At 39.5% G+C, this 27,999-nt stretch overlaps 1 protein-coding gene across 1 annotated transcript; it reads right to left on the bottom strand.

The window, feature by feature from the left end:
* Positions 1-13: 13 nt before the first annotated feature.
* b4galnt3b (beta-1,4-N-acetyl-galactosaminyl transferase 3b) lies at positions 14-26,311 on the bottom strand. The gene is made up of 20 exons (XM_044194688.1): positions 25,808-26,311; positions 21,455-21,510; positions 21,249-21,332; positions 19,129-19,224; positions 17,424-17,514; positions 17,191-17,291; positions 13,741-13,808; positions 12,166-12,244; positions 11,938-12,004; positions 11,579-11,713; positions 11,327-11,436; positions 8,848-8,948; positions 8,577-8,644; positions 7,247-8,468; positions 5,126-5,385; positions 3,818-3,971; positions 3,647-3,719; positions 3,380-3,533; positions 2,378-2,504; positions 14-1,915 (listed from the first exon to the last, which is right to left on the bottom strand). The coding sequence occupies exons 1-20, from the start codon at positions 25,941-25,943 to the stop codon at positions 1,798-1,800; spliced, it is 3,300 nt and encodes a 1,099-aa protein (XP_044050623.1). The 5' UTR covers positions 25,944-26,311; the 3' UTR covers positions 14-1,797.
* Positions 26,312-27,999: the final 1,688 nt, after the last annotated feature.

The following is a 27,999-nucleotide window of genomic DNA, read 5'->3' as shown; positions in this document are numbered from 1 at the left end:
AATGTAATGGAAATGAAGGCAAGAGAAATTTATTCCTCAAATTTGTCAAGGCAGTGTAAAATGGAAAAAACCTGAGAAGAGACTGCAGAACTCTACAATAAGGCAGAGGTTAACTCCCAGCATAAAGAGAGGGATGAGGAATATCTAAAAACAAGAGATGAAGTCGTAGTAAAGGAGGAAATGAGAAAGCATCAAACATTCTGGCAAAACCAGAAACCAAATTTCAAAAGCTTCAACACTTTGGTACAAGAAAAAGGGGGGAACATCACAATTCTTGGCAGTGTTACAAACCAAATCTACCAGCGTAGTCTGGCGTCAGACAAGAATTGTGTTGTTTTTATTGCCCTAAATGACAAGTAAAAGGGATCAACATGTATCAATTTCAAAAGACTAAGACAGGCACAACACGTTTGTAAAACTGGAATGTGAACAATCTGAAAATGCTGCCATTAGTATAAATAACAATGAAACAATATGATAAATACACAATCATTTTTCACACTACATTTCCTATCTGTATTCACTGTGTTGACAGTGAAAACAATATTTCCCACTGTTAGAATGGGAAGCTTCATAGACTTGAGATTCACTCAAAATAATTATTCTTTTGAAAAACAACTTCATCAGGTAGATCAATAAAAATAATATGAGCTGGCTACATGGACATAAATTACAGTAAATCTACTTCTTGACTAAAATGGCCCTGGCTATATTTACACAGACATTTTCAATAGTCTGTCATGTCAAAAAATAAACCCTGCTTTTTGACTTTTCTGCACAGGAGTCCTCCTACTCAATTTTCAACTATTATCTTTGGTAAGTGGCAATGTTCTTATAATTGTTTCAGTTTTCTGATATTTGATTACCATTTCATATGCCAATATTGTCTGTGATGCATTGGGCAACACAAAACCCAAACATACCTAAAAATCCAAGTCATTTTTTTTAACTGACTGTCCTCTGACAAAACTAAATTAAACAATCATGAAAACCACTTAAATATTAAATTGTTTTTCCTGTCTTGTCTGTAAAAAAAAAACAAAAACAAAACAGCCCTATGTGGCCCCAGTACCTGAATAACAGTCAGTCAACAGTAGGCACAATTAATATTAATGAGAACAAATATGGGGAGGGCACTTAACACATAAATGGAAGTACACTTAGAAATAACGCCCAAAACAACCCCCCTACAACCAATGATACAATAAATAATTCCATAATTTACAACATGACAAATGAGGCTGTGTTTACCGTATACACAATCTGCAGTTAAATAGATGTATTTAATTTTGCCACAAACAAAACAAACAACTTTTTCTCAAGTGTAAGACTTGTGATCTTTATGACATAGGACACTTGTGTTTGTGTGTGTGAACTATCATTTAATTTAGGTCATCAGATCATCATGTTTTCAGTCAGCAACATGATGCACAGCAGTATCTTCATTTATAATATCACACAGTCAATGGCACTCATGGACCAGTACCCTCTTAGTAGTCAACATATACGTATATCCAGTGGAATAAACTTTGAGCATATCAGTAGTATCTCCTTAGCAACAACCTTCACTGCTGCCACTTAACTGCTGAACACTGTAACTTGCTGTTTGACAGAGCTTGAGTGACTGAGGACAGTATCCAACCCTATGTCAGCATCCTATGTGACCCTCTCTGTCGGTCAGCAGCTATTACTATTATGTAGCAGGAATCATGCTCCGGCCTTAAAGTGCTCTGGTTGCCGTAGTTGTTACTGGGGTGACCGTTGTCATGGTGCAGCAGCAGGTGACCATTGTCGCTCCTAGTGGCCGCTGTGGCTGGTCGACATCCTGTGGTTCCACATGCCACGTTTGGAGTGATAATGGTGGAAGAAGTTCCTCAAGTAGATCCTCTCCACTTCCAGTCCTGCCTGGATAATCCTAGAGCAGAGAACAGAGGAGAGTTTGTTTACTTACATTTAATTTCGTTAGCCTTTAAGGCAGTGGTTCCCAAATGTTTTAAGCCACAATATCGATATTAAGTGAACTATTAGGCCTACTATCAATCAAAACTGACGTTAACTCTTTTATGTTGTTGTCCAGATTCACACATAAATATGATAAATATCGAACATAAACTAATCAATTAACCAAAAATAAGTATGCTACTTGGTTGAATGCATTTCTTTTGTTCAAAATTTAAATCAGCTTAAAACCTGCAATAATAGATTGTGAACGAGTTGTGAACACAGTTCAACAGTTCAAATGTTTTTTAAACTTTTTTCTAAAAAGTTGAATGAAGACAACAAATGCAAATTGAGCAAATAGACTAAAAAACTATGAGTAACACACAAGTCTATCTATTAAGTGACATTTAAAAAAAAAAAAAAGAGAGGCACACACCTGTCGAGGAGCTCCCAGTCTTCTCCTCCCCAGCGGTCTGTGAATTCCTTGGTGTTCATTCCTCCAACTGCATCCAGATCTGACTTATAGATCCCCAGCAGACCAAAGCCATTGACCTCCCAGTAACCTGCAACACAGATGGTCACATTTTCATTAAAATTTAATGTCACCTACATCCACACAAATTTTACTGACTATGTTCATTTAAAGCTGTTTGCATTGTTTTTACTAGTTTCGTTCTACATCTCTTATGTTGCTTTTTTGTGCCTCACACAATACACGTCTTACCACGACCACTGCCTTTGTTTTAAGATCTCATATCAATGTGAGAAAAAACATTATTTTTATGAATCTACACCTGCCACACCTGGCATGACTGGCTGCCACGATTCACTAAAAGAGGTTTAGCCAGTAGAGCATATTTGTCTGAGTTTGTGTGGCTGTAGGCAGTAAGTTATTAATCGAACATGTCAACGCAAGAAGAACAGATGAAGACATGAACGTGGAGGTTGCTGTGTAGATTCCCCTCCATCTCTGGAATCACATCTGCTTGTTTAAGACTGAGTCCCTAAATCGACAAAGGAGCAGTGGAAGAGTGGGCCTCCTAAAACGGGTCAGTAGTAATTCAAAGAAAAAAGGAGGGGAGCCTTGATGCAGAAAACTGAGAATATGTACAGCAATCTGCTCAATATGCCCAAACCGTTTCTGCATTGATGTGTCTGTCTCCCTCTTTGCTGTACATCTAACAGGGTACCAACACTCCAAGTGACAAATTCAAGAATTTCCCACCAGTTTAACCATTCATTTTAAAACTACTGCTATATGAACACTCCATTAAAAGATTTCTGATAATGATGACTCAAGTGGTAAAGTTTTAGTGCTTTACAAAAATGTTAGTATTATATTTCAGCAAGAGAGAGAAAAGAATTACTTTTAAATTTTTTTATTAATTTTCAAAAGGAACCACAGTTACATGAAAATAAAAACTAAAGTTGCATGTACCTCTGGGCTCTAATGGAGTAGCTCCACAGTCCAGTCTCAGGACTATTGGAGCAAAGGCCATGTATCCCTCCACACAGTGCTTCCTGATGGTATCGATGATGGAGGGAGGAAAGTGGATGTGGAGGTCACAAAGAAACACAATGCTGTGGTCATCCTGAGGGAGAATGAGGAGGGAAATATATAAAATGAGATTCATTATTACTGTCTATTCATACATCCATCACTTCATCTTAATGCTTTATTGCCCAGTGATGTTGCGATACTCACATTTATGAGGTCAACACCTGCTTGCAGACCAGCGGAGCGCTCAAAGTTTCCACTCAGCTTCACATACTGGTACCTGATCAATTCCACAGGCATTATTATAGTACATGCATATCCTGTGTAATGAGCTTCAGAAGTTCAGATTCAATGTAAAAGTGAAACACAAACACATACCTGGGGAGAGAGGATTTCTGTAGAGCCTTCCTCACATCCATGTCGGTGCTGTTGAAGTCAGTGATGATGAGATTGAAGTTGGCGTCTCCAGTTTCTCTGAACAGTTGTTCCATCTCAGCAATCAGCTGCTGCACCCACCGAGCCTGGTTTTTGACTGAGAAAGATGTACAAATAAATGATCAGTTATTTAGGTAATGCATAACGATGCCTGTGTACTTAAAATAACTGCAGCCACAATCCATTCACTTCAGTGTTTGTTAGCGAGCATGTTTTGGCTTCTGCTGCTCATCAGCAACTATCAAGGGATATGTGTGTGTTTGAGTACTGGAAATTTCATGTAGTATTATTACATATACATTGTCGCCTTAACATTTCACCATAACATAGAACAAAAAACAGCATATAATATACAATAACAGTAACAACAAATAACAATTTAGAAAATAAAGCCACAAAGCATTGTCAAAAAGGCAATAACAACATCAAGAAAAAGGCACCGTCGCACTGAATTCATGCTCCCAACTATGACGTTTTGACATGACGTTTTATCAAGTACTCTAGTATTCTAGTATTATCTGACGAAGACAAAATGTAGAAACACATTGCTGCACTCAATCTTTTTTGGGAGCGTCAAATCAGTGCGTAAACACCTTTTCTTAAAAACTTTTTTTTTTTTTTTTTTTTTTTTTTTTTTTAAAACAACCACAGAGAAAAGGATTATAAATAGCATCATACATGTATTTTACTATAGAGAAAAGGAACTTTTAAATTTTTATCTAGAACCAATATTGCAATATTTACTTTGTGGACAAAGGACATTGTTGACCTGAGCAGGATGCCAATATTTCATTACTGAAGTAAATATATGGATCACTCCCAAAAAGTGTTTTTCAAAAGGTCCACTGAGATCTGAGTCTTTATACAGCTTTGAGTCTGATACTGAAACAGATAACAGAGGCCTTTCTTTTAATAAGGTAATATTGACAAGGATTCTGTGGTTAGGAAATGCCCATTAATGTCAATATTGTACTTTCTAAAAGGAGATCAAGTCCAAGAAGGAAATGTTGACATATTGAGGTTAATCTTATGTTGTTTGAAAATGCTTCCCACGTGGTGGTTTTCTAAAATGTCATCAAGTCATCAATTATGTCATGTGTCTGAATTTCAACACCTGAGCACCTTGATGATGAATGTTTCTTTGGATAGGAAAAGTAGAAACAGAAGACAACACACAAAATGAAGCACAAGGAAAAAGAAGGAGTTGGTGAATGTAATGGCTGTAATGAGCATGGTAAAAGGTGTATGTACCCGGTACTATGAAGTTGACGGTGGCAGCAGAATTCCAGCGGAAGCCCACCGGGTTACACAGCACCAGCTGAGGTTTCGGCCGTTGGAAATTCAAGTCCTTGCTGGGTTGCCTGCTGTGGCGAATCAGAGTGTAGATGTAGTGTGACAGGCGCAGCAGCTGGCCGTTCACATCTTTCAGCTCCAGCTCCAGAAGGTAGCGGCTGCCCTGGACCTCATCCACACGCTTCACCACGTTAACCACACTCTCCAATGTGAACTGCCTTCAAGGTCAGAGAGAATCAAAGAAAAAATGTGAAATGTGCTGCAAAACAATTATGCAATCTATGCATGTGACTTTACTTGCTATTTAATTACCTGACCTGTTGGTGTCAGGACAACAACCTACTCCTGAATGTCAGCAAGACTATTGAGCTGATAGTGGACTTTGGGAAGATGCAAGGACGGAACTATGCCCTCCCTTAATATCAACGGGTCCTCGGTGGAGAGGGTGGAGTACCTTGTTGTCCATATCACCGATGGCCTGTCCTGTTTGCTGCATACTGACTCAGTGGTGAGAAAGGCAAGGCAGAGACTGTTTCACCTCAGATGCTTGAGGAAATTCTGGGTATCTCCTCAAATACTGAGGAATACTGATGGGGAACATCACTGCCTGGTACAGAAACAGCACCGAACAGGACTGTACAGCCCTGCAAAGAGTGGTTCATTAGGCTGAACATACAATAGGTGGTGCTCTACCTTGCCTAAAGGATATTTCCACGAGGCGCTGCAAGAATAAAACTAAGAGAATCATTAGGGATCTAAACCACCCGGATAACAGCCTTTTCTCCCTGCTGTGGTCGGGAATAGGGTACCGGATACACCAGGCCAGCACTGAGAGGCTTGAAGAGCTTCTGCAATCAGGCAAATAGGATCCTAAATGATCCTTTATTAAATTACTATTTAAACTCTTTTTGTTTTTTAAGGATTGCTTTTATTAGATAGCCACAGTAGAGAGAGACAGGAAAGGCAGGGGAGAGAGAGGATGACATGAAGCAAAGGGCCCAGGCTGGTTTCGAACCCAGGCCACTCTACCAGGTGAGCTACTGGGGCTCCCCTATTTAAACTCTTTTTAATTCACAAATTGAAGGAACTGGCGGGATTACATTTCAGTGTGATTGTACCTTATAAGATTAAATGTGACAAATAAACCTGATTGATTCATTGATTAATTGGTAATTATACTGGAAGTGTGGTTGACAACAGGATTCCTTGCAAGTGAATTTCGTAACCTAGCTATATATATTTTTTTTTATAGTTTCCCAAAGTTCAGGACTGTCATGCCAGCATACATTTTTCAGTTAGGTCAGTGGTTCCCAACCTAAGAGTGGAGGCCCCACCAAAGGGTCCCAAGATAAATCTGAGCGGTTGCAAGTTCATTGGTCTACATCAAGGCTGGTCAGATAAAAATCTGTGTATCAGTCTCTTTCGTCTGGATCCTCTGGAGGCTGAGCAAGCAGATTTTATACATTTTTTTCCTCTATTAACTAGGTTCTGGATAATTTTATCTCTTTAATTTGAATAATTTTAGAGGCCTAAACAATGTAAGATGGACATACATGTAGGGCCGCAACTAACTATTGTCTTGATTACTGATTAATCTGCCGATTATTTTCTCGATTGAACAATTATTTGTTTAGTCTATAAAATGTCAGGAAATTGTGAAAAATGGTGATGTTTTCAAATGTCTTGTTTTGTCTGATCGCCAGCCCAAAACCCAAAGACATTCAGTTTACTATCATAGAAGTGTAAGAGTAAGTGTAATATTCACATTTGTGAAGCTGGAATTAGCACATTTTTGCTTGAAATGGACTTTAACGATTAATCGATTATCAAAATAGTTACCCGTTACTTTTCTGTCGATCAACTAATTGGTTAATCGACTAATTATTGCAGCTCTACATAGAGGGGTTGCAGGTAGATATAGCTTTATTTTGGGGTCACAAGCCAAAAAAGTTAGGAACCAGAGAATTAGCTTCTACTTTTTACCCATTTTAGATCTCTCAGGGAAAAACTCTCACTGAAATAAAGCTGATTCACAGGCACATATATATGCACAAATGTATATACAAATACAGTACTTACCCGTGGTGCTTTTCGTTGAGTTGGTCCATGAAAGCCTTGACTATGGGCAGAGCATCACTGGACTGGAACAGTAGGTTGCCTGAGATGTTGCAGCGCAGGTCGATCCAGTCTGATCGCTGTGCCTGAAGGTCCAGGTGGCTGACCTGAAAGGTCTGGTTCCAGTTGATCTCAGTGTCAAACACCGGTGCAGGGGTGAGGTCCTTGTCATGCGCGCCTTCAAAGTCTCCTTCTGGTCCCCATAGAGAGAGTCTCCCACGCTCCTTGGTGTCTCTCCTGCTCAAAGCTCTGTTGCGAGCCTTGTCTTCCTTCCCCACTTGGTCCTCCTTTCCTTTCACATCCAACAGCTTATTGTCTAATCTAGCAATCATCTTTGCACGGTGGATGCTCTTTTCTAGATCCTGCTGTAGAGGCATATTCATCTCTATCTCCTTATCCCTGAGGCGTTTGTCCCTCTGATTTAGCCTTACTAAAGGGCGGTTGATGTCTCTCTTGGGAGTGGTAACACGCTTGGTGGCGGCTGGCTGGAGCTCCATTCCTTTGGTTACAAACCGCTGCTTGGCCACTGTAGGGTTTTCAGGAAGAAGAGCGTCCCTCTCTAAGGGTTGAAGTTTTGAGTCTTTCAGTCTCTGGATATGGATATGTTTTATTTTACGGGACCTCTGAGTATTATGCTGTTTAGCATTGAGCTGCTCTGATGGGATTGCTGGTCGTTCCTTTGCCTTAAGCTGCTCTCTGTCCACTGGTATTGGTGGATTTGTCTGTCCTGTTCTCACAGCTGTCTCTGCTGATTTGAGCTTTTGTCTCTTTGCTGGTCTTGACTTCCCTTCTGGTTTCATCTGTTCTACTTTTTTAAACCGGTCCTCTGGCTTTAATTTTGTCCAGTTCTGTTGCAGATGATGTTTTGAGGCTTGTGTTGGCATAGACTGCAGAGGCTCAACTGGTTTCTGTGGCTCTGGCTGAGGCTGTGGGACACCGTATTTCCCTTGCCAACCTTGCTGTCTTGTGTCAGAGGTGTTCTTCAGCATGTTGTTAGTTTCTTGCATGACTAATGAGAAGAGTTTGCGCCTGCGTTTCTGAGCATAGTCATCATAATCATCACCATAGTCTGGAAAAAGGGTGTTATCTACCTGGTCCAGCCTGGCTTCCTTTTCTCTTTGATAGGCTTCAATGTCAAACTTGTCCTCCTCATCTAGCACTGATTTCCTCCTCAGGAAACCAAAATCTAACATTCACCAGAAGCAGAGAGAAAAAGAGAGTGTAATGGAGTGACAATACAAGTAACTTTTAAAAAAAAAAATGTTTTTTAATAGAAGAGGGAAGTACAAAATACCTCTGCCTGCGTTTCCTTTTTCCTGCATATCAGGATGGTCTAGTCTCATGTATCTAGAGAAACCAAATCTGAAGACAAGAGGACAAAAATTATGCAAAGATTTAGAAGTTAATTTGCTTGATGTTACATTAAGATCACAAATTACTTTTCAGATAGGAAAATTCTCAGTATACTTAAAGATACATCATCCTCTGTGATACTATAAACTACTTCTAACTCTGCCCTGTCCTACTGTATGTATTTCCATTTAGTATACTATGTGAGGTCTCACATCTTCATGTAGTAGGGGCTCTCAGGGTAGAAGCAGCTGTTCTCTGTCTCCATGTGTGTGAGTCGGGTGTAGTCATTGGGGTAGATGTAGGACATGTGGACCTGGGGAGATGAAACGAAATGACATGCTGTTAAAAGAGCTTACTGATGAATTGAGATCTTGTATAATAAGGGTTATCCAACCCCTGTCCGCAGGGATCAAACAGGTGAGCGCAGAGTTGAGATGAAAACAAAACATACTGCATGTGTTTTTTGGATGTATACCAGATTTCAGAATTGATGTTAAGTAAGGTTCATATTTAAATAAATTCCAAACTAAAATATGCCTTAATTCAAAGCAATGGTTCAATAGTTTAGGAAATACGCTTATTTGCTTTCTTGTTGTGTGTTAGAGGATATCTGTCTGTTAAATATGAAGCTACATCCAGCGACCGACTACAGCGACTGACAAAAGTCTTGTCGCTTATCTATGTTGTAGAAACACCGGCTATTAACCTGACTTTTAATTAATCAATTGGTGTTAGAAATAGCTCATATGAAAAGCTAAAACCCTCCCAGATGATGTTTAATGCACTGAAATAAATTTGTGTCACTGAAAAAAAGATCTATCATTTAATCAAGGCAGAAAGGTCAAATTTTGGCAAGACAAAAGTTTTGTCACCTATACAGAAATTGAACAAATTTACTGCAAATACAAAAATATGTCAGCAAATTAAGTAGTGGTGCCGTGAGATCCAAATTTAATATATTGTATGACTTCCATGAGCTTGAAGGACTGCATCCATGCAGTTTGGCAAGGATTCATACAATTTATTGATGAAGTCATCAGGAATAACAAAGAAAGCAGTCTTGCATGCGTCCCAGAGTTCATCAGTATTCTTTGGTTTCGTCTTCCATGCTTCCTCTTTCATCCTACCCCACATATGCTCAATGATGTTCATGTCTGGTGACTGGACTGGCCAATCCTGGAGCATCTTGATCTTCTTCACCTTGAGGAACTTTGATGATGGAAGTATGCGATGGAGCACCATCCTGCTGCAGAATTTGGCCTCTTATGGTTGGGAATATAAGAGGTAGCTAAGATTTCTTGGTATTTTAGACTATTGATGTTGCCTTCCACCCTGCAGATCTCTCACACACCCCCATACTGGATGTAACCCCAGACCATGATTTTTCCCCCCCACCAAACTTCACTGTTTTCTGGGTGAATCTCAGATCCATGCAGGCTCCAGTAGGTCTCCTGCAATATTTGCGGCAACTGTGGTGTAATTCAACAGAAGATTCATCTGAAAAATCCACCTTCTGCCACTTTTCCAGCGTCCATCCTTTTAGCAGGCTGTGGGCCTTGGCAAATGCCACACGGTTTTTCAATTGTCTTTTGTTTAGTGCTGGCTTCTGGGCACTGAATCGACCATGGATGCCATTTTGAGACAGAATCCGACTAACTGTTCTGGTTGACACAGGGACTTCAGGTGACCAGGTCTCGTGGAGTTCTGCTGCAGTGGAAAATGGGCTGGCCTTGGATTTTCGAGCCAATAAACGGTCCTCTCGAGCAGTTGTCTTGCGGGGTCTGCCTGACCTGGGTTTGTCAAAAACATCTCCAGTCTCTTCAAATCTTTTTTTTATCCTCTGTACTTGACACTGAGACACATTGAATGTGTCTGCCACATCAGCAGTGGATCTGGTCTTCAGCCTCTTGATAATCAAAATATAGTCTCAGGGTGAATCTTAGGCATGTTTGCAGAGGTCTAGTTGCAGTTGATGTGAAGGTCCAGTGTACTGGGGTTCTTATTATACACACCTGGGACCTAATTGATCCATTATTAGTCACAGGTGAAGATCATATGACAAGGCGACAACAATTGACTCAATGGGCTTTACCAAGCTGTGAATATTAGAATACTTTTTGACAGTTCCGTTTTGCACTGAAACATTATTACAAAAGCTGTTGGGATTAAAATGAGCCATTTCTTGTAAAAAAAATCTTGATTAGAAATATATTTCAGCGGCACTTCAGGTCATTTTGTACACAAGCAACAAGACTTTTGTCAGGGACTGTAGCTTAGCATAAAGATTTGAAACAGCTCACTAATTAACAAGTTATATATTGTTTTGTTTAATCTGTACAAAAACCGATGTGTAAAACGACATGCTGTGGTCTTACGGGAGTTGTGTGCAGGACTATTTCTTGGCTTGGCAGTGACATTCTGAAGTCTTATTGTCTCCATGATGTTGCCAGACAAGACTCCAGGAAGTCACTGCAAAGTACAAAATACAATAGCAAATTCCTTGTATGTGTAAACTTACTTGGCAATAAAGCTGATTCTGATTCTGTTATCTTTCGCGAGTACATGGTTCTTTCATTCCAACACTGTATTCAGGACCTATTTTGAGTGAATGATGAGCTCTGAAAAATAATGTGAGCTGGAGCTCACCCAGTAGAAATGTAAATGAAATAAACAAACTATATAAATACATACAAATTGCAGTCCCTGGTAGCGGAGCAGAGGAAAGTCTTTGATTGTGTAGCTGGGTTTGTACGAGCAGTCAGGCAGAAGACCTTGTAGGAACTCGCTGTTTATCAATGGCACTGCAAACAAATACAACACAAAGATGTGAGATAAGATTACTTTGTGCATTAAGTAGAAGGAGATAAGTTGCACAATAGTTGCATCTGGGATGGTAGGATGCCATGTTGTAAAGAACTAGAGCAACAGAGAGACATCTCTCACCTTGGTACAGAGTGTCTCGCAGGTCTTCCCTCAGTATGTCTGCTGCTGCACCACGCTGTTTTGTGGGGGTGTGTTTGTGGCTTGCAACCGTCTGTGGTATGTGGTCAATGTCACTCATTAACAAGGCAGACTCATCTGTGAGATGAAGCCACAGCGCATTAGTTTAAGAGAAGTGCTCTGTATTCATTGTGCAACAAAACCACTGATTTGATCTGCAGGTTTGAGCATCCTTGCAGAATAATAAAGGCATACAGTCTTGTATTATGAGATCTACGCTGAGCTATGGTTTTTTTTTTTTTTTTTTTTTTTTTTTTTTTAAAAAGGCAGCAGGAATGATGTGTGGGTTTTTGTGTACTTACTAACATAGAGGGAGATATAATTGGATTCAATAACCATGAACCTAAAACCTTGGTCCAGGAGCTGCCACTGTGTGAAAACAAAAAGAACTGCATGTCTCTTCCACTCTATTACTTACATTGCACATGAAAATGAGCACAGACCTGATGTGAGAGTTGGGACCAATAAAATGAGACAAAGAAAGAAGTAGAGGACATTTTTTATGACTGCTGATCAGTCCAACTACTTACTGCCACCTCCAAATGGTCAGTCCCTCTGTCGTTTTGCTTGTGGATAACTTCAAAAAAGTACCTCCTCTGAGCAGACAACCTGTCAGACAGTAAATGTTCATATTCAGTACTACATTATAGTGATATCAGACACGACCTAAAATATTTCTCCAAAGAAATACAATCATGTAGCTGTGTGGGTCCTGGTTGGCTTCGCAGCTCTACTGAACATAAAGGTTGCAACAGCTCCTATGGTCAGATAAAGATCTGTGTATAAGTCTCTTTCCCCCAGTGGCTTCTCAAGCAGATATTATATATTTTGTTATATACAATTAATTAGGTTAATTATAGGTTCTGCACAAATTATCTGTCTGATTTCCCTGTGTGTGTGTGTGTGTGTGTGTGTGTGTGTGTGTGTGGCAATGGCCCCTTACCAGTTTCAGGGAATGCCAGCATCACAGAGGAAAACTAAATCAATTATAACCTCTAGATATAATGTTCTCCCTCTTATAGGTTTGTCCTCCTTGAGAATATTAAAGATTTACACTTTTGTAGTTTTCATGTAATACATCTTTCTATTCAAAAACACTTTTTAAAATCCAAATAATCAGTACAAACAAGGCCACTAGACATGTACATAAACTCAGTGTTGATCTTAATTGCTGAGGTTTACATTTTCCGTCGTTGGTGGTAACTCATCGACCTTGTCCACATTGTGTAGCATACAAGATTTCCTGTATAGTTACAGTAAACCACACCCACACAGTGTGACAAAGCTTTCCAGCATGTTAGTAGTAATGCTGTGAAGAGTAGTAGTAGTTGATGTCATTAAAAGAGGTACTCCTGCAATTTAGTTTTTCCACTTATACAAAAAAATGTAGCGGACTTGCAAGAGACAGATTAAAAAAAGAAAGGTCAATATTTAGGCAGCAAGAGGCTGCGATGGCTTGACTTTTAGTCCCCAGTATGGCTCAAGCTCCTAAAATTGCTGTATCCTGCAATTTCCATGATGATGAGTCGAGGTCTGATATTTTAGGGGACATAAACATAAGAAAAACACATTTTTGACTGGAGGGGTACTTTAGGTTGGGATAATATGATATGATATGATATGATATTTGGGGACAGTTAAAACATATGACTTTTTCCTTTAAGTTAGAATAGTTTGGCTTATTTTTATTGAGAGATTTCTGTCGGTGTTGTTTTACATGTGCTCTTCTCATGGGTTTGAAGTGGAAGGGACTGAGCTGGAAAATGGGTATGTCCCATATATGTGTGCACCAACCAGATCTTTCAATATTATTTGAATGAGAATCTGATGAGTGTTGTTGGGTTATTTGTTCATGTTGCCTCAGGGAGATGCCACTGTGATGAAGCAGATTAAGTTTTTTTTGTTGCTTCTTTAGTAATACATTTTTTAAATGGTATGGAGGAAATACTTAAGATTTCAAACCAAGTTTTCAGGGGGGTCCGACAACTGAGTTTTGCAATCAGGGAAAGAGACTGAACTGAACTGGGTTAATTACTACACACATAATACAGTACTGTATGTTAATCTACTCACTAACAATAAAATCTAGTCTTGTATCAACTTACTGAACTGGTCTGGAGGTCTGACTGGCATACTTCTCAAACTCGCCTGGGGCTGTCCACTCTGTGCCAGTCTAGAAAAAGAAAACCCATATGCAAACAAATAATAATAATAATAATAATAATAATAATAATTATTATTATGATGTTTATTATTTATAGAGCACTTATCAAACAAACTACAAAGTGCTTCACAGAGAGAGAAATAAAATACAACAGTGAAAGATAAAATATATAAAAGGGTAAAAACAAAATAAGAGATAATAACAATAAATTAAAAACCAATAAACTAAACAGACAGCTCAGATATAAGATCAGGATATGCTTTCAGATAAAAGTGAGTTTTGAGAAGAGACTTGAAAGAAGACACTGATTCAGACAACCTAATTTCTTCAGGCAAGATATTCCAGAACCTCAGGGCCCTGATGGCAAAATCTCTGCCCCCCTTTGTTTTCATCCTGGACACAGGAAGAGACAGACCCCTGCCTGAAGATCTCAAACTATGTAAAGGTTCATAGGGGATTAAAAGGTCTAAAATGTAATCTGGAGCCAGACCATGAAGAGCCTTAAAAGTAATCAATAAGATCTTAAAAAATCAAGCCTAAAACAAACAGGGAGCCAATGTAAAGAGGCTAAAACAGGTGTGATGTGATCATACCTCTTGGTCCTCGTTAAAAGCCTAGCAGCTGAGTTCTGTACAGTCTGCAGTCATTTCAGAGTTTTTTGATTAAGACAAGTGAACAGACTGTTACAATAATCAAGGCGTGAGGAGACAAAAGCATGTACAACAGTTTCTGCATAAGTAAGATTTAAAATAGATCATATTTTTGCATTTCTGAGGTGATAAAAACATGATTGGACAAGCTTAGTGATATGTTGCTCAAAACATAAATTGCTATCAAACAGGACACCAAGATTTCTTGCAACAGGCTTGATATGTTGTGACAGGTAGCCAGTATTTGTTTAGTGATATGTTGGGCCCAATAACAAGGATTTCTGTTTTATTTGAGTTGAGCTGAAGAAAAGTTATCGACATCCAGTTTTTTTATGTCAGACAGGCAGTCCTGCAGAGAACTCAGCGTACTAAGGTCAGTGGGCTTGACAGGGAGGTACAAGTGTGTGTCATTGAGAAATGACAACATGAAGTTATTAATGGCGACACAGAACTTCCTGTTGGACAAATAAGATGAGAACCAGTTTAGTGCAGTTCCAGATATGCCCACCCAGTGCCTCAGTCTATCTAGAAGAATGATCAATACTGTCATAAAAACACCTGCCTGCGTCAGCATTCATTAAAAAGGTCATTAGTGACTTTGAGAAGGGCTGTCTCAGTGCTGTGTTGCTGACGAAAACCAGACTGAAACTTTTCAAAAAAGGTACTATTGTTTTCCACAGCATCAAGAAGCTGCTTAGATACCTTGGATAACCATGGAAATAAAAGGCAGTTTAGAGATCGGACGATAATTATCCAGGAGGGTAGGATCAAGCCCAGGATTTTTTTAGGACTGGTTGGACACAAGGAGTTTTAAAGTAATCTTGGACGCAGCCAGTCGACAGCGAGCTGTTCAAGATAGATAGCAAATGGGACACAATACAATCCATAACTTCCAATAAAAACCTTGTTGAAATTATATCAACAGGACTGGAGTATACTCTCATAGGAGACATGATTTTGGTGAGTGCAGGCAGAGTAACAACAGAAAATTTGTTCAATGAATCCCTGAGCAGGTGATCCACATCTAAAAAGGCAGGATTGGGGGTAATACCAAATCTTATTAACTCCACCTTTGCAGCCAAGTGCAATAAAAACTTTTCACAGTCAGCAACACAATCAGCAGGGGCACAAGGAGAGGCTGGGTTAACTAACTGATCGACAGTCTTAAATAGGAATCTGGGGTTGTGCTGATGGGCAGAAATAAGTGCAGAGAAATGGCATGTTCTTGCAGTTTTTTAGCATCCCATTATAAAAGAGTAATAACTCTTTCATAGCCACAAAGGTGACCTGGAGACCTGATTTCTTCCATCTACGTTCTGCTCTTCTGCATTTCCTTTTACAGCTTTGAATACTGTTATTTAACCATGGCTGTTTTCTAGTCTTTGAGTTTGGTCTATTTTTCAGATGAGCTTTGAGATCTAAGGTTGAGGAACACAGAGAATTAACAGAATCAACCAAATAGTTGGTGTTGGAGGAGTCAGGAAACACATTGCCAAGAGAACTGAACAGTGTACAGAATTTAGAGGCACTATGCTCATTAAGGACGTGTGTGTAATTAGAGCGGAATAAGACAGTACTAGCAGCAAATAATTCACAGTTAAAAACAATGCATAGGTGATCAGATGCAAACATGTCCCTTAATTCCAAAGATGGTTTTCTCAGACCCAGACTAAAGACTAGGTCTAAAGTGTGGCCACGGGAATGAGTTTGTCCAGACACATGTTGCAAGTTTAGAGTTAGTGATATTTTAAAAAAAATCAGCAGCAAGGGCATTAGAAGACTCATCAACAATTCTATCATAATTTAAAACAAGACTGGAAAAAAATTCAGGGAGCTCCAACAAGAACGAACCATCTGGTTTAAGGGGGGAAATAAATAAGAGTAAATATGATCGGGAGTGGGCCGCCAAGTTTAAACATGAGCACTTCAAAAGTAGGAAACTTAAATGCTTCCTATAGATAGTAACAATGCCGCCACTACGACCACAATCCCTAGGGTGGCTAAAGCAGTCATAATCTGGAAGGCACAATTCAGCAGTGACTGTGATCACCAGGACGTAACCAGGATTCTGATAAAAACATGAAATCTAAAAATCAGTAGAAGAGATAAAACCATTTAAAATAAATGTTTTGTTAGAGAGGGACCTTGGATTGAGAAGAGCCATCTTAAACAGTCTGCTGGGTTAGAACAGAAGTTGAAACTTGGAGATAGGGTTCTGGCCCTGATCTTTATTAAATTGTTAATATTGCTGTGTAGGCTGTGTCTGTTTTGTTTGAGAGACCTATGCGAAATTACCATAGGAATTTTAAAAGTAGTGCTAGAAGGATCCAGGCTCCAAATATGAACAGGAAAAGCAGCACTATGATCACTCCACAAGGGGGAGTTAGTGACAGCAGAAGGTGCATGGCTGTTTTTGGTGGGCACAGAAGAGAAAGAAGAGGGACGAGGGTGAGAGCGAGAGCGAGGGGAGACAGGTGATGTAAATAGTCAATTACGTGAGGAGGACAGTACAGCGTGCCGCAGGATAGCCGCCGTCTCATGTAAACAAGGAAGAACGATCCCAATATAAGTTAAAATTGTGAAAAAAAAACAAAACAATGTCATGGGTACTGCAGACAGACTGGAGCCAGGTATGAAGGCTGAGGATATGGGTCCAATGTAGGAATTGGACCCAAAACATTACAGAGACAAGTATGAGGAAATTACCCTCCGCCACTTGATAAGATGACAGACATGCATACCTTTCCAACCCATGCCAATAACTGCAAGTTGAGGGGAGAGTCATCTGTGCTGAGCCAAAACTCAGAGTTGTCATCAGAGCTCAAAGCAAACACAAACTCTCCTGAGAGACAGAGAAAAAATGAGTCAAAATGATAAAGATACAGACTGAGGAAGCGATAAGGGGAGATGTATAGCACGAATGTACTCAATGTGGTAACAGACAGGAACTAGATGAAAAAAATGCATGTTGCACCGTCAGTATATGGATGTAGATAACCAAATATCCTGAGCCCATAGTTGGTCCACTGAGGAGAGACGGCCAGCTTCTGCACTGTAGTCCTGGACTGAAAGAGAGAGGAAAGGGAAACACTGACAATCAGCCATGATGTTTACTCAAAGTGAGACTACATCTTGAGTCCACAGACATTAGGATTTAGCACATGGATGTAGAACCTCTCCTCTCACCTCTGACTGAAAACAACTGTGTGTGTGTTTGCCTACACTTGCGTCAGTGTGTGTGTGCAGGGATGTCTTTGCCACATAAAAACTCAGTTGCTAAACAATAACACCATTATCCTTTAAAAAACCTTGTATGAGAACTGTATGTGACATGTGGCATAATCTTGATAATGTTGTCCTCTGGTGTAAAACTTGAACAAGTGTAAAAGGCATCACTGGATTCTGCTTTCCTATCTTTCTAAATATTAAGCCATGAATTACAAGTAGAACATGTTGCGAAAAGTCGATGACGCAAAATACCAAGACATACTGTGAAGCGACTTGGGGAACTAACAAGAGTCTACAGCCATGCTAGCAGCTCTGTGAGGCTGTAAATAGACACAGCGGTGCTTTCAGCTAAATGCTAATGTCACGTCAGCATGCTAACATACTGGCAATCGCCATGTCCCAAATCCATACTACATACTGATTCTAAGTAGGTTTTTAGTATGTAGTGTGTTCACACTGGAAAATAAAAACAAAATAAAAGTATATTCAAAGCAGACAGTGAGCATACTAAATACGGTTGATTTTGAGTGTGCTGTTAATGTTCACTATTCTTCCACAATGCAATACACAAAAGGAAATGGAGGAGTTGCTCACAGCTTAAGAGTGAAACAGTTCCAAAAAAAATTCTTGGAAAACAAAAAAATAAGTATTAAATCTTAGTAAAAACACTTTGATGTCTATTTGTGAAGTTTAATTGGAAGTAGCTTTGTCACATGTATTGTATAATTTCCTGTTCGTATCAAAGTATCTTGATATTTTTGTATACTACTGTAACAGCTAAAACAGTATACTATCATGATTAGTATGTAGTACATACTGTATAGAATTAGTAAGTAGTATGGATTTGGAACACAGCTAATGACCATGCTAACATGCTTATGTTTAGCAGGTGTAATGTTTACTATGGTCGTGTCTAGATGGTAACCCTGGATTTGCGGAAACTCGCGAGATTTTACGCGTTGTTTCTTTGTTGTGCGAGTTCCTAAACCTAACCAAGTAGTTCTATTGCCTAAACAAGTTGTTTTATTGCCTAAACATATCTCGCGAGAGTTTCCGCAAATCCAGGGTTACCATCTAGACAGGACCGTTTACATTGTTCACCATCTTAGTTTAGCATGTTAGCATGCTAACATTTGCTAATTAACAGCTAAAGGATTACCAAAAGTCATTACAATTCTTCCTGAGGGGAACTTGAATGCTAGAAGAAAAGTCAGGGCAGTCACTAAAGTCAGTAGGATTCATCCTCTGGACACCATGAATGTCTGTATAACATTTCATGGCAATTTATTTAATAGTTGCTGAGATATTGAAGTCTGGAACGAAGTGGTGGACCAGCTGACCAACACTGCCATCACTGGAGCTTTGTTGCTAGTGTGGCTAAAAATGTAAATTACGAATTAAATATAATTAATGAAAACTGAGTGAACTCAGAAGATAAGGGTTTGACTTACGTGAGGATACAGCGGGTAGTGCAAGTTCTTGAAGAGGTCAGCAGTAGAACTGCCACACCAGTCCTCAAAGACATGCAGATTGGCCTGTCCCTTATACTGCAGGAGAAAACAGAGCGATGTTGAGAACACACTGGTGTTTATGCTGCAGTCAGTCAGCAGTGGGACAATTAACCATCTGGCCTTAGTACTTAGCAAATTAAAAACAACAAGTACAGACTTCCTTAGATATCACTTGACAATACAATGACAGGACTACTGGTTTCAACTGTCACCTGACTCCAATTATCCACACCCTCTTCCTGTATACAGACATGTCTTGCTTAAAGAGTCAGTTCACCCAAATTATAAAACATTTTCTCCCTTACCTCTAGTGGTATCTAGCAGATAGTTTTGGTTTTATTTGCTCAAGATATCCGCCTTTAAGATTTCTGCCTCCACCCCAATACATGGAGGTGAATGGAATTTTGTCTGTAGTACTCATTGCATTATCAAATGAAAATATGAATCTAAAAATAATGAATAAAAAAATTAATCTTTATGGAAAACTATTACTCTAAGCTGATCCTTTAAGTAAGATGTATTTATACACAGGTAGAGGGGTGGATCACAGGAATTGGGTGTCAAATTTCTCTTTCCTACCTATAATTGTGTCAATGAAAGTCTGTAGGAAACACACACACGTAAACGAGGAAGCAGTCGAGTTTCAGCAGAGGCCCAGATGTCCTGTAAACATACACCTGTGTGGCAGGCCATGTTATCTGATCTGCATGTGCTGATTGCAGCACAAGGGCAGTATAATGCAGGTAAGCGCCAAATCCTTGGTATTACCAGCCCAGTAGTTCAGATTTCATTAGGAGTCAAGCTAAACACTCATCAGCACAGTTAGTTAAATGTTAGCATAACCCGGGTTCTGAGGTCCAGATAAAAAAGGTGTAAAATAATGACTTAAGACTCTTCATAGGCCCTGTTTTGCTTGTTATCATTTAACAAGCCTATTTTCCTCTGTTTTCCAGTCTGTGATAAAAGACTGACTTGACTGGGAGTCAAGCTCAATCTTCTTTTATTTCAGAAAGAGGGTAACCACTAGGCTTACTTCAGGCACACTCACACCGATACTAATCATGTACAGCTGCAACGATTGTCGATCAACAGAAAACTAACTGGCAACTTTTTTGATCTTGATTGTTAATCATCTTCTATAGTTACAGCTTCACAATTGTGAGGAATTCCTGCTTTTCTTAGACTTATGTGATTGTAAATTGAGTATCTTTTAGGTTCGATTTAGCGGGCCGATTGCTTAAATAATGGTCACTCAGACATCATATCTCCACCAAATGTGGTTTCTATAGCCTCTCTCTCTCTCTCTCTCTCTCTCTCTGGGGGCGAGGAAGTCGGCTGCTCTGCACTCTGGTGTCAGATTTCACAGCCCTCTAGACCACTTTGACACGCCACATACACAATCATTGTAAAACGTAAAGTTTGTCGCTATAGCGCCACCATCTGGCCAAATTGCACAAAATTCGACACTGTACTCCCTCGGGTCCACAGCAATACACCCTCCAAATTTGAAAAATTTAAAATCGATTGGACAAATGGTTCTTGAGATATGTGGAGGACAGGCATACATATTTTATAGTTAGATTAAATACCCTCCAAAATTAAGGTACTTTATCAAATTGGTGCAAAAATGAAGTAAATTCAATATTGTCATAAAATAGTCATTTTGAGAGAACAGTATAAATCACTGACAGTTGACAAAATGTATGTATTGACCCATCACCTAGCACTTTGTTTGTGAATCAACAGGTTAGGCTGGGATTATTACACTGCTTATGTAAAGTTTGGTTACACTGGTTTGTAGAGCCAGACACACCAACAGCTTACCCCAAACATGAAATATGAGCTGCAAGCAACTTGCCAAAGCACAGCACTGCTTAATATAGTGGAAATATAATGACCCTACTACAGAGCAATGGAAGCTGCTGAAGCCGACTCTGCTGCAGGTAGTGTACACATAGGAGAATGCATTGAGGCGGGAGGGCATTGGGCAGGCCTGGGCAGGTTATTCAGAAGAGGTGAGTGTTAATGCATGCGGGTGCTATGGACACATACACACACACCTCTGGTTTCCAGGTTTGTTGAGTGTAGCTGGAGCTCCAAGCAGCTGAATCCTCCACAGAGTCTGGTTGACAGTCCCTTATGACCTGGAAAACGCACACATATTAAAATCACCGACTTTAGCTGGGTCTCCTCCAACCCTCCCTGCACACACCCTTGCATCACCACATTTTTTATTACCACTTCTTTTTCCATGCATCATCCTTACCGTTTTGTCAAACATGGCTCTCCTCCAGCTGCTACCGTCAACGTCAGGATTCATACCTGAGGAAGCGGGAGAAAACAATCACAGCAGCGCAGGGCTGACAGGCAAATATGCAGTGGCTGTGCACAGAGGGGTCTTATTTACTGATTTTAAAGAAATCTGCGATTTCCCCAGGAGGTGGGAGAAGTTGTTATTCTTGCACTGGCTTCCTGACTTTGCATCCAAACAAAAATGTATTCTAATCCCAAAATAGTGTGTGGCTTGATCTGCTTCTTATGGTTGGTGGCATAGGAAAGTCAGCTAACTCACAGATTCAGCTGCAAGGGTGTGTGGGGAGGGAGAAGCACAAATGTACATGTATGAATGACAAACTCTTGTAATAATTAGGCTGAATCTCAAACAGTGCTGCTGAAAATGTGACACAAACAAACAATGTCCTACTGCAACCACAGAAATCACTCACAAATTACATAAACTACGTAAGCCACCGTCACACCCAATGTCATAACTCAAGCTATCAAGCTCCTCTCCACATTTAAAAGCAGGCTGAAGACTTTGCTCTTTGATAAAGCTTATAGTTAGGGCTGGCTCAGGTGAGTCCTGAACCATCATAAATACAATTGAATTAACTTTTTTGCAAGATGCTTTTTCATCCATTTCTTGAGGGCTTATGTTGCATGAACAATGGAGGCTATTGTCCCAAAAGAGTCCCACCCATCCTCTGTTCCAATTCAATGCTGAGGACCACTGAATTTGACTCATCTCAGTCACAGCCTCAATGAGCTGCTATGGCACTCCTGTGTTGGCAAAAATCTCTGGCACTCTGGCAGAGCAGAAGAGAAATATTATTCCTTCTAACCTCTTCCATCATCTTTCAAATTATAAAAAAAGGTAGTGTGTAGTTTTAAAGAGGACCTCAGGTTTTTTATTTTAATGAGTTTGTGGTGTCAGCGAGTGAATTGGGGTTACAGTGCTTGTGGACTTGGGAGTCTGTCATTATCACCAGGGTGGAGATCTCCAAACACACACCCTTGAGACATGGTAGCCAATTTTGGCAACACAAGTAATTCTAGAGTGGTGGTTAAGAAAAGAAAGAGAGGAATATTTTTATCTCCATCTGCACTCAGTCTACCCCTTCTTCTGCTGCCTTTTCGTCACAATATTCACCACAGCACTGATAACGCATTTGTTCAATTTGATTTGTTCAGTCATCAAATCCAATCATTTCAAAATGACTGCCACTGCTTGCTTTGGTGAAATTCAGCTGATAAAAAGAAAATTGCTGCAGGACTTTGCAGGCTTTCAGCCTTCATACAGAGCACAGAAATGACATCTAAACAACAGAGCCTGGAGGTCTTTCATGTGGATATTGTATTAATGTGTCATTTTGGTCTGTGTTGTCTATTTTGCACGCTCAGGTTTCGTACAACTACTCTCCTGACACAGCCAAAAAAAAAACAAAACCCATTTCTACTGGACAATGTGCTACAGTTTTAGGATTTTAGACAAATGCTGTTGTACTTATATGTAAATTTCAGGGTGAGAGGCTATGTAAAATACAGTACAAGTCAAATATGCAGTTTACACAGTCAAAACAGTTATAGAGAAGTAGCATACCGCAGACAGTGTGATGCCAGAAGGTTTTTGTTTTCCAGAAAGCCTTATTATTATCATCATCATATCATTAACTCAAACAACGTTTTCTTCTCTACTAAAGAATTATTCAAAAATGTCTGGAGAAAGATGCCCAGCGGAGAGGACCACCACAAAAAAAAAAAATCACCCACCCACACAGATGGCAGCCTGTGTGGGTGGGTCTCCATCAGGCCATTTATTAACTGTAGCACTTCATACGTTATCTATGTTCTTAAGTGCCATTGTGACCTACATGTGGGAAAAACAAGCCATCCCTTAAAGACCCGTATCTGCAGAGCCGAGCCTCAGAGTGCTCCTGTAGTACCCTGTGTCGACAGTCTTTATCATTCAGTTTCTTCTCTACAGGTCATAGGTGATGAACATATTCCTGCTCTGTTGCGCAGGGAGGAAACCAGAACAATAAACATCTGCAGTGAGAGTGCTCCTTTTTAGATTGGACACACAGAGCCCAAGAGGTTTTTAATAAAAGAACTTCTCTCTTTTTTAGATTAACAACTCCTAATGTTGGATACTCTGAGTGGCTCTTTACAGCAGTTTTATGATGATATGGACTGATGTATTTCCTTTCATTCTCTTTGATATATTTTTTTAAAGTTTTGTGTCTTTTATTTGTATATAAAAAGGTTTACACAGACTACGATTGTAGGATATTGGTGTATGTGGACAAGGTACAATAGAACAATGAGCTAAATAGCGTTTAGTTAGGAAGTCGTTGTGGTGAAGGTGAAAATATGGTGCATTTATGAAGAGTGATGCTTAATGCAAAGTAGATTTTGTAAACATGGTATCTGATCTTGTATATCGGCCTCTGACAGTTGGTTTAGGGGAACTTGATCTTTGATTTTCTGATTTAAACATTTGTTGACTAGGTGTTAATAGTTGGAGCTTAATGAAGAGCCAATATTTAATCAAAGCCTGTGTGTAAAGTTGCCGTTGCGATGTCTTGAGAAAGATCTGCAGACTGAATCATCACTTATAACCCAGCCATCTGTTTCTTGTTTATATGTGATGTTTTGGGATGAGGAATACTGCTCTATCAGCAACAACAACAACAAGAGAAAAAACCCAATTATAAATCAGGATGAATATGAGCAGTACATTTTAATCTAAAAGTCCAGTACATTTAAATTTCATCCCTGCAATTTCATAAAACTCACAAATGTTTTGACAGAATACAAATATGGATGGATGTCACAAACAAGCTGAGGCAATCAAGACTGTGGTATGTGGCATTGGTCCATGCAATGTACTTTTTCTTCCCATGTGTCCCATCAAACTGGAATTCCAATCAAGGCAGTTTAACACTGGTGCAACAAGTTAGTCATAAGACTGACTGATGTTCAAATCATATCACTTCGAAGAAAAGCTTGTGTCTGCTTATCGACTAAATGTAATTAAAAACAAAAATAGCTGAGACATCACACATCACATTTAGATCTTCACATTGCTCTTTCAGCTCTGTCTGAAGGCTATGTGGAGTCCTTCCCTTGAGAGAAGTCCCGCTGGGATGAGGGTGCTACAGCCCAGGAATGTGTAGATAGGCGAGCCCTTAAATGTAGGTTAGGTCTTAGGCATGTGTTTACATGTCAGGCAAAAAGCGTGTATGTCATGTTTGTTTTTGATTTCTCTCTTGTGGGCAGACCCCAACCTAACTATTTTTTCCACTGTTTTCATCTCCATCCATGCCTGTGTGGTGACACCGTGATGTTATACTTGGGTCTGAGTGCAATGCAACAGATGGTAGACTGAGGTGCGCACAAGATAAAGGGCAGGAAGTTTGGTTACCCAATGCGAGAAGAGACTTCCTTCTGAGTGTGAACCCCCCCTCCACCCCCCCACTCACACTCTTTTTCTTGCTCTAAAACACACATACACTGCTTCATCTCTTTTAAAAATCGACCTGTTGTTTCACCTGCTGAAGGCTTACGTTTCCTGTCCAAATAAATCCAGCATCATTCATGAAAAGTAAAAGCTAAATATATTCCTGTTAATGCTCACACTTCATACTGCATTCAGTTATTTGAACATATTCTTATTTATGGAATTTCACATACAATGAGTGACCAGAAAAACAGAAAAGCCCTGTAAATTGTAAATTCCTGCAACAAATAGTACTTTTGTGTCATTTTAAAGTGTTAGTTAGGTTAGTTAGTACATTACTGTCCACATCATGGAAATTTGTTTGGCTTGACCACACAGCATTCAATTTTTTTGCTGATACTGTGTCAGACAGGTGATGATTCAGCTCTATGGTAAATTTTTAAGCTGCACTTGGTTGTGTGACAATAAACTGCATTTTATTGCATATTTATAAATTAAGTAGACAAAATATCAGAAACAACTTTGAAAATAATGCAGTTCTATTCAACACCACTATTAAAACTACCGCTTGAGTAAACTCAACAAAGAATTAAGATAGTAAGGAAGTCACCTTATTGTTAAATCGCTTCTGCTTCTGTGGTCACTCGATGCACGGTTTCTTGGGACGTTGCACATTGTTTTATCTATAGCTGCGTGACACCTGACATTTTACAGTAGCCTAATCCTTCTGAAAGTTTAATTCTAGCTTCTTCTTTTTTTAACATGCTCCCTTTCCATTATTAGGCTGTTGTATCAGTTACAGGTTGCAGTCTAACTAATGAATCACTTTAACAAAAGTTTAAAAGAACAAACACTTGAGACTGGCAACCACAAACTTACTGGTTTCACTGCTCCATGCTTTTGCTGCCACTATCTCATGGTAAACGGCCACAACTCCGACCAGCAGAATCGCCCCGAACAGAAGATATTTGCCATAGCGCCGCAGTTTCTTCAAGGGGAAAAACGCTGCGATCATCTTGGCTCTCGAGCGAAACCTCTTTCCAAGTTATTCATGGGTCGGGTCACCCGCTTTGTCATCTGGAAGGGACTGACCCCACCGTGAGCCCGTCAGCCTGCCACCCACCGCTGCTCCCAGCGGGTGCGCACTACCTGAGCCCTGGATATCGCCGGTGCACGCGGCCCCTGGTGGGTCTCATCCCGCAAAAAATCCCACCATGAGCTGGGATAGCCGGTGCTATACACTGAGCACTCCTGCACTCATCTACTACTTTCAAGGGGGTTCCCTGTTGCTCCTTATCACGAAGTGTTGCTGTGCCGAACTCTGCTCCCGGTAGTCCAGCACTGAGTGCACACGAAGCAGCTCAAACAACACCGTGAACAGTAAAACCTCACACCAGTTTTATTTCACACAGAAAAATTGCGGAACAGAGCCCGCCTTCAAAGTAAAAACATGTTTGTGTCACAGTGACGAAATATTGATTGATTGTTGCGTGCACGCTCGCATAGCCGTGATTAAATGTAATTCAGTTTACTGTATATTACAGATAAAACATAAAATGTTATTTATAGTTTGGTACTCTGTAGTACACATGTCAATATGTTTGTCACTGGGTGGTTTATTTTGAAATCTGCTACCGGAAACACCCTTTTTTTTGTAGCAATCCGCTCGCCCTGGGATTGGAGGGAGGAGTGAACATGGGCTTCACCCACTTACCTGTAACAGGTACCAGCCAGGTTTACAAATACTCCCTTTAGTGCGTCATCCTTTACAGTTGTTACCAACACCCGCTCTTTAAACGTGTTATATAATTATACATTAGATTATTCGATTTCCTATTAAGAACCCCTTCAACGGTTAGCACTTTGTATACTGGGCTGCTGCATTACTAGCTAATTTTATTAGGTAACAATAAAGTTAAACAACGTGAAACACTTAGGTCTTTATGCTTCACTTTACTACATTTGTAATAACAAAACATCCATGAGTAGAAAGGTTTTGTATACAGGTGTTAGCTACTGTTTTGGACATTAAACATGAGCTAATACACAGTCTGTAACGTGAGAATGCTCAGGTTATTGTGCCATTAATAATAACATGCTAACCTATAAACACAGTTCTATCATATAGGATCATTAAGCAATAGTGGCTTAAAAAGAAGTTTAATTAAATATGTCCACCTGTAGAGGACAAGCGGTGCGGGGCCGTAATCACACCGGAGAGAGATGACATCCGTAAGCTGACACCGGTGTCCCGGTGAGAGAGCTGGGGGATCAGATCAGATCCTGTTCGTCCTCGGGAAAAGAAGAGTCTGACCTCGAGACAACTGCAGGAACACACTGTGTCCAACACTGTGCTTAAACTCATAAATGAATACATTCTGCAAAAACATATTTTACACTAGGTTCAATTTTCAAAATCCACAAAAGCCTCAAAAATAGAAATGCTTAAATGCCGCTGCCATTTAATCAAAAATTATTTTCGGACAGTGGATATTATTTTTAGTAGTTCTGTGCAGATGGAAAGTTAACCTCGTTAGGACTGCCTGTGTGATTATTTTCTTTATCAATATGCCTATTGTTTTCTCAATTAATCATTTGATGAACCAAATAACAGAAAATAATGAAAAATGGCATTCAATTCCCCACAATTGAGTGACATACAGTGCAAAATTCAAAGATACTTAATTTATAATTCACAGAATAGCAGAATGATAATACTCCCCATGGAAGTCTGGCTTTAAATATAATTTAATTATCAAAATGGTTACTAATTCATTTTGTGTTGACTAATTAATGAATTTACTAATCTTTAAAGTTTAAACAACTCAAATGAAGTTGAATTTCCATGACTCATGACATTTTGCATAACATTTTGACTCATGCAAATTTGTTCCTATTTTAAAATTAAGAATGTGAAATATTACAATTTCAGGCTGATATGCTATAAATTAATATCTAAAGCTAAAACTGGATTTCAAATGGAAATTGAAATATAAACTGAAAGGGTCACCTAATTTTTTTATTGTTTTAACCATCAATCAAAACAAGTGCTATAAGACAGCATGTATGAA

Source organism: Siniperca chuatsi, linkage group LG4 (genome assembly GCF_020085105.1).
Source record: "Siniperca chuatsi isolate FFG_IHB_CAS linkage group LG4, ASM2008510v1, whole genome shotgun sequence".
NCBI lineage: Eukaryota > Metazoa > Chordata > Actinopteri > Centrarchiformes > Sinipercidae > Siniperca > Siniperca chuatsi.
The sequence above is the reverse complement of the archived record's forward strand: the minus strand, read 5'-3'. Positions and strand labels throughout refer to the sequence as shown.

Excerpts from the sequence above, each read along its gene's own strand:
- b4galnt3b (XM_044194688.1), bottom strand. The coding sequence starts at position 25,943 with ATGATCGCAGCGTTTTTCCCCTTGAAGAAACTGCGGCGCTATGGCAAA. Across the intron at positions 8,949-11,326 it reads GCTACCAGGGACTGCAATTT|GTCCACATGTCCTACATCTA; the intron begins GTATGTATTTAT and ends TCATCTCCCCAG. Across the intron at positions 2,505-3,379 it reads TACTCCATTAGAGCCCAGAG|GTTACTGGGAGGTCAATGGC; the intron begins GTACATGCAACT and ends TCTGTGTTGCAG.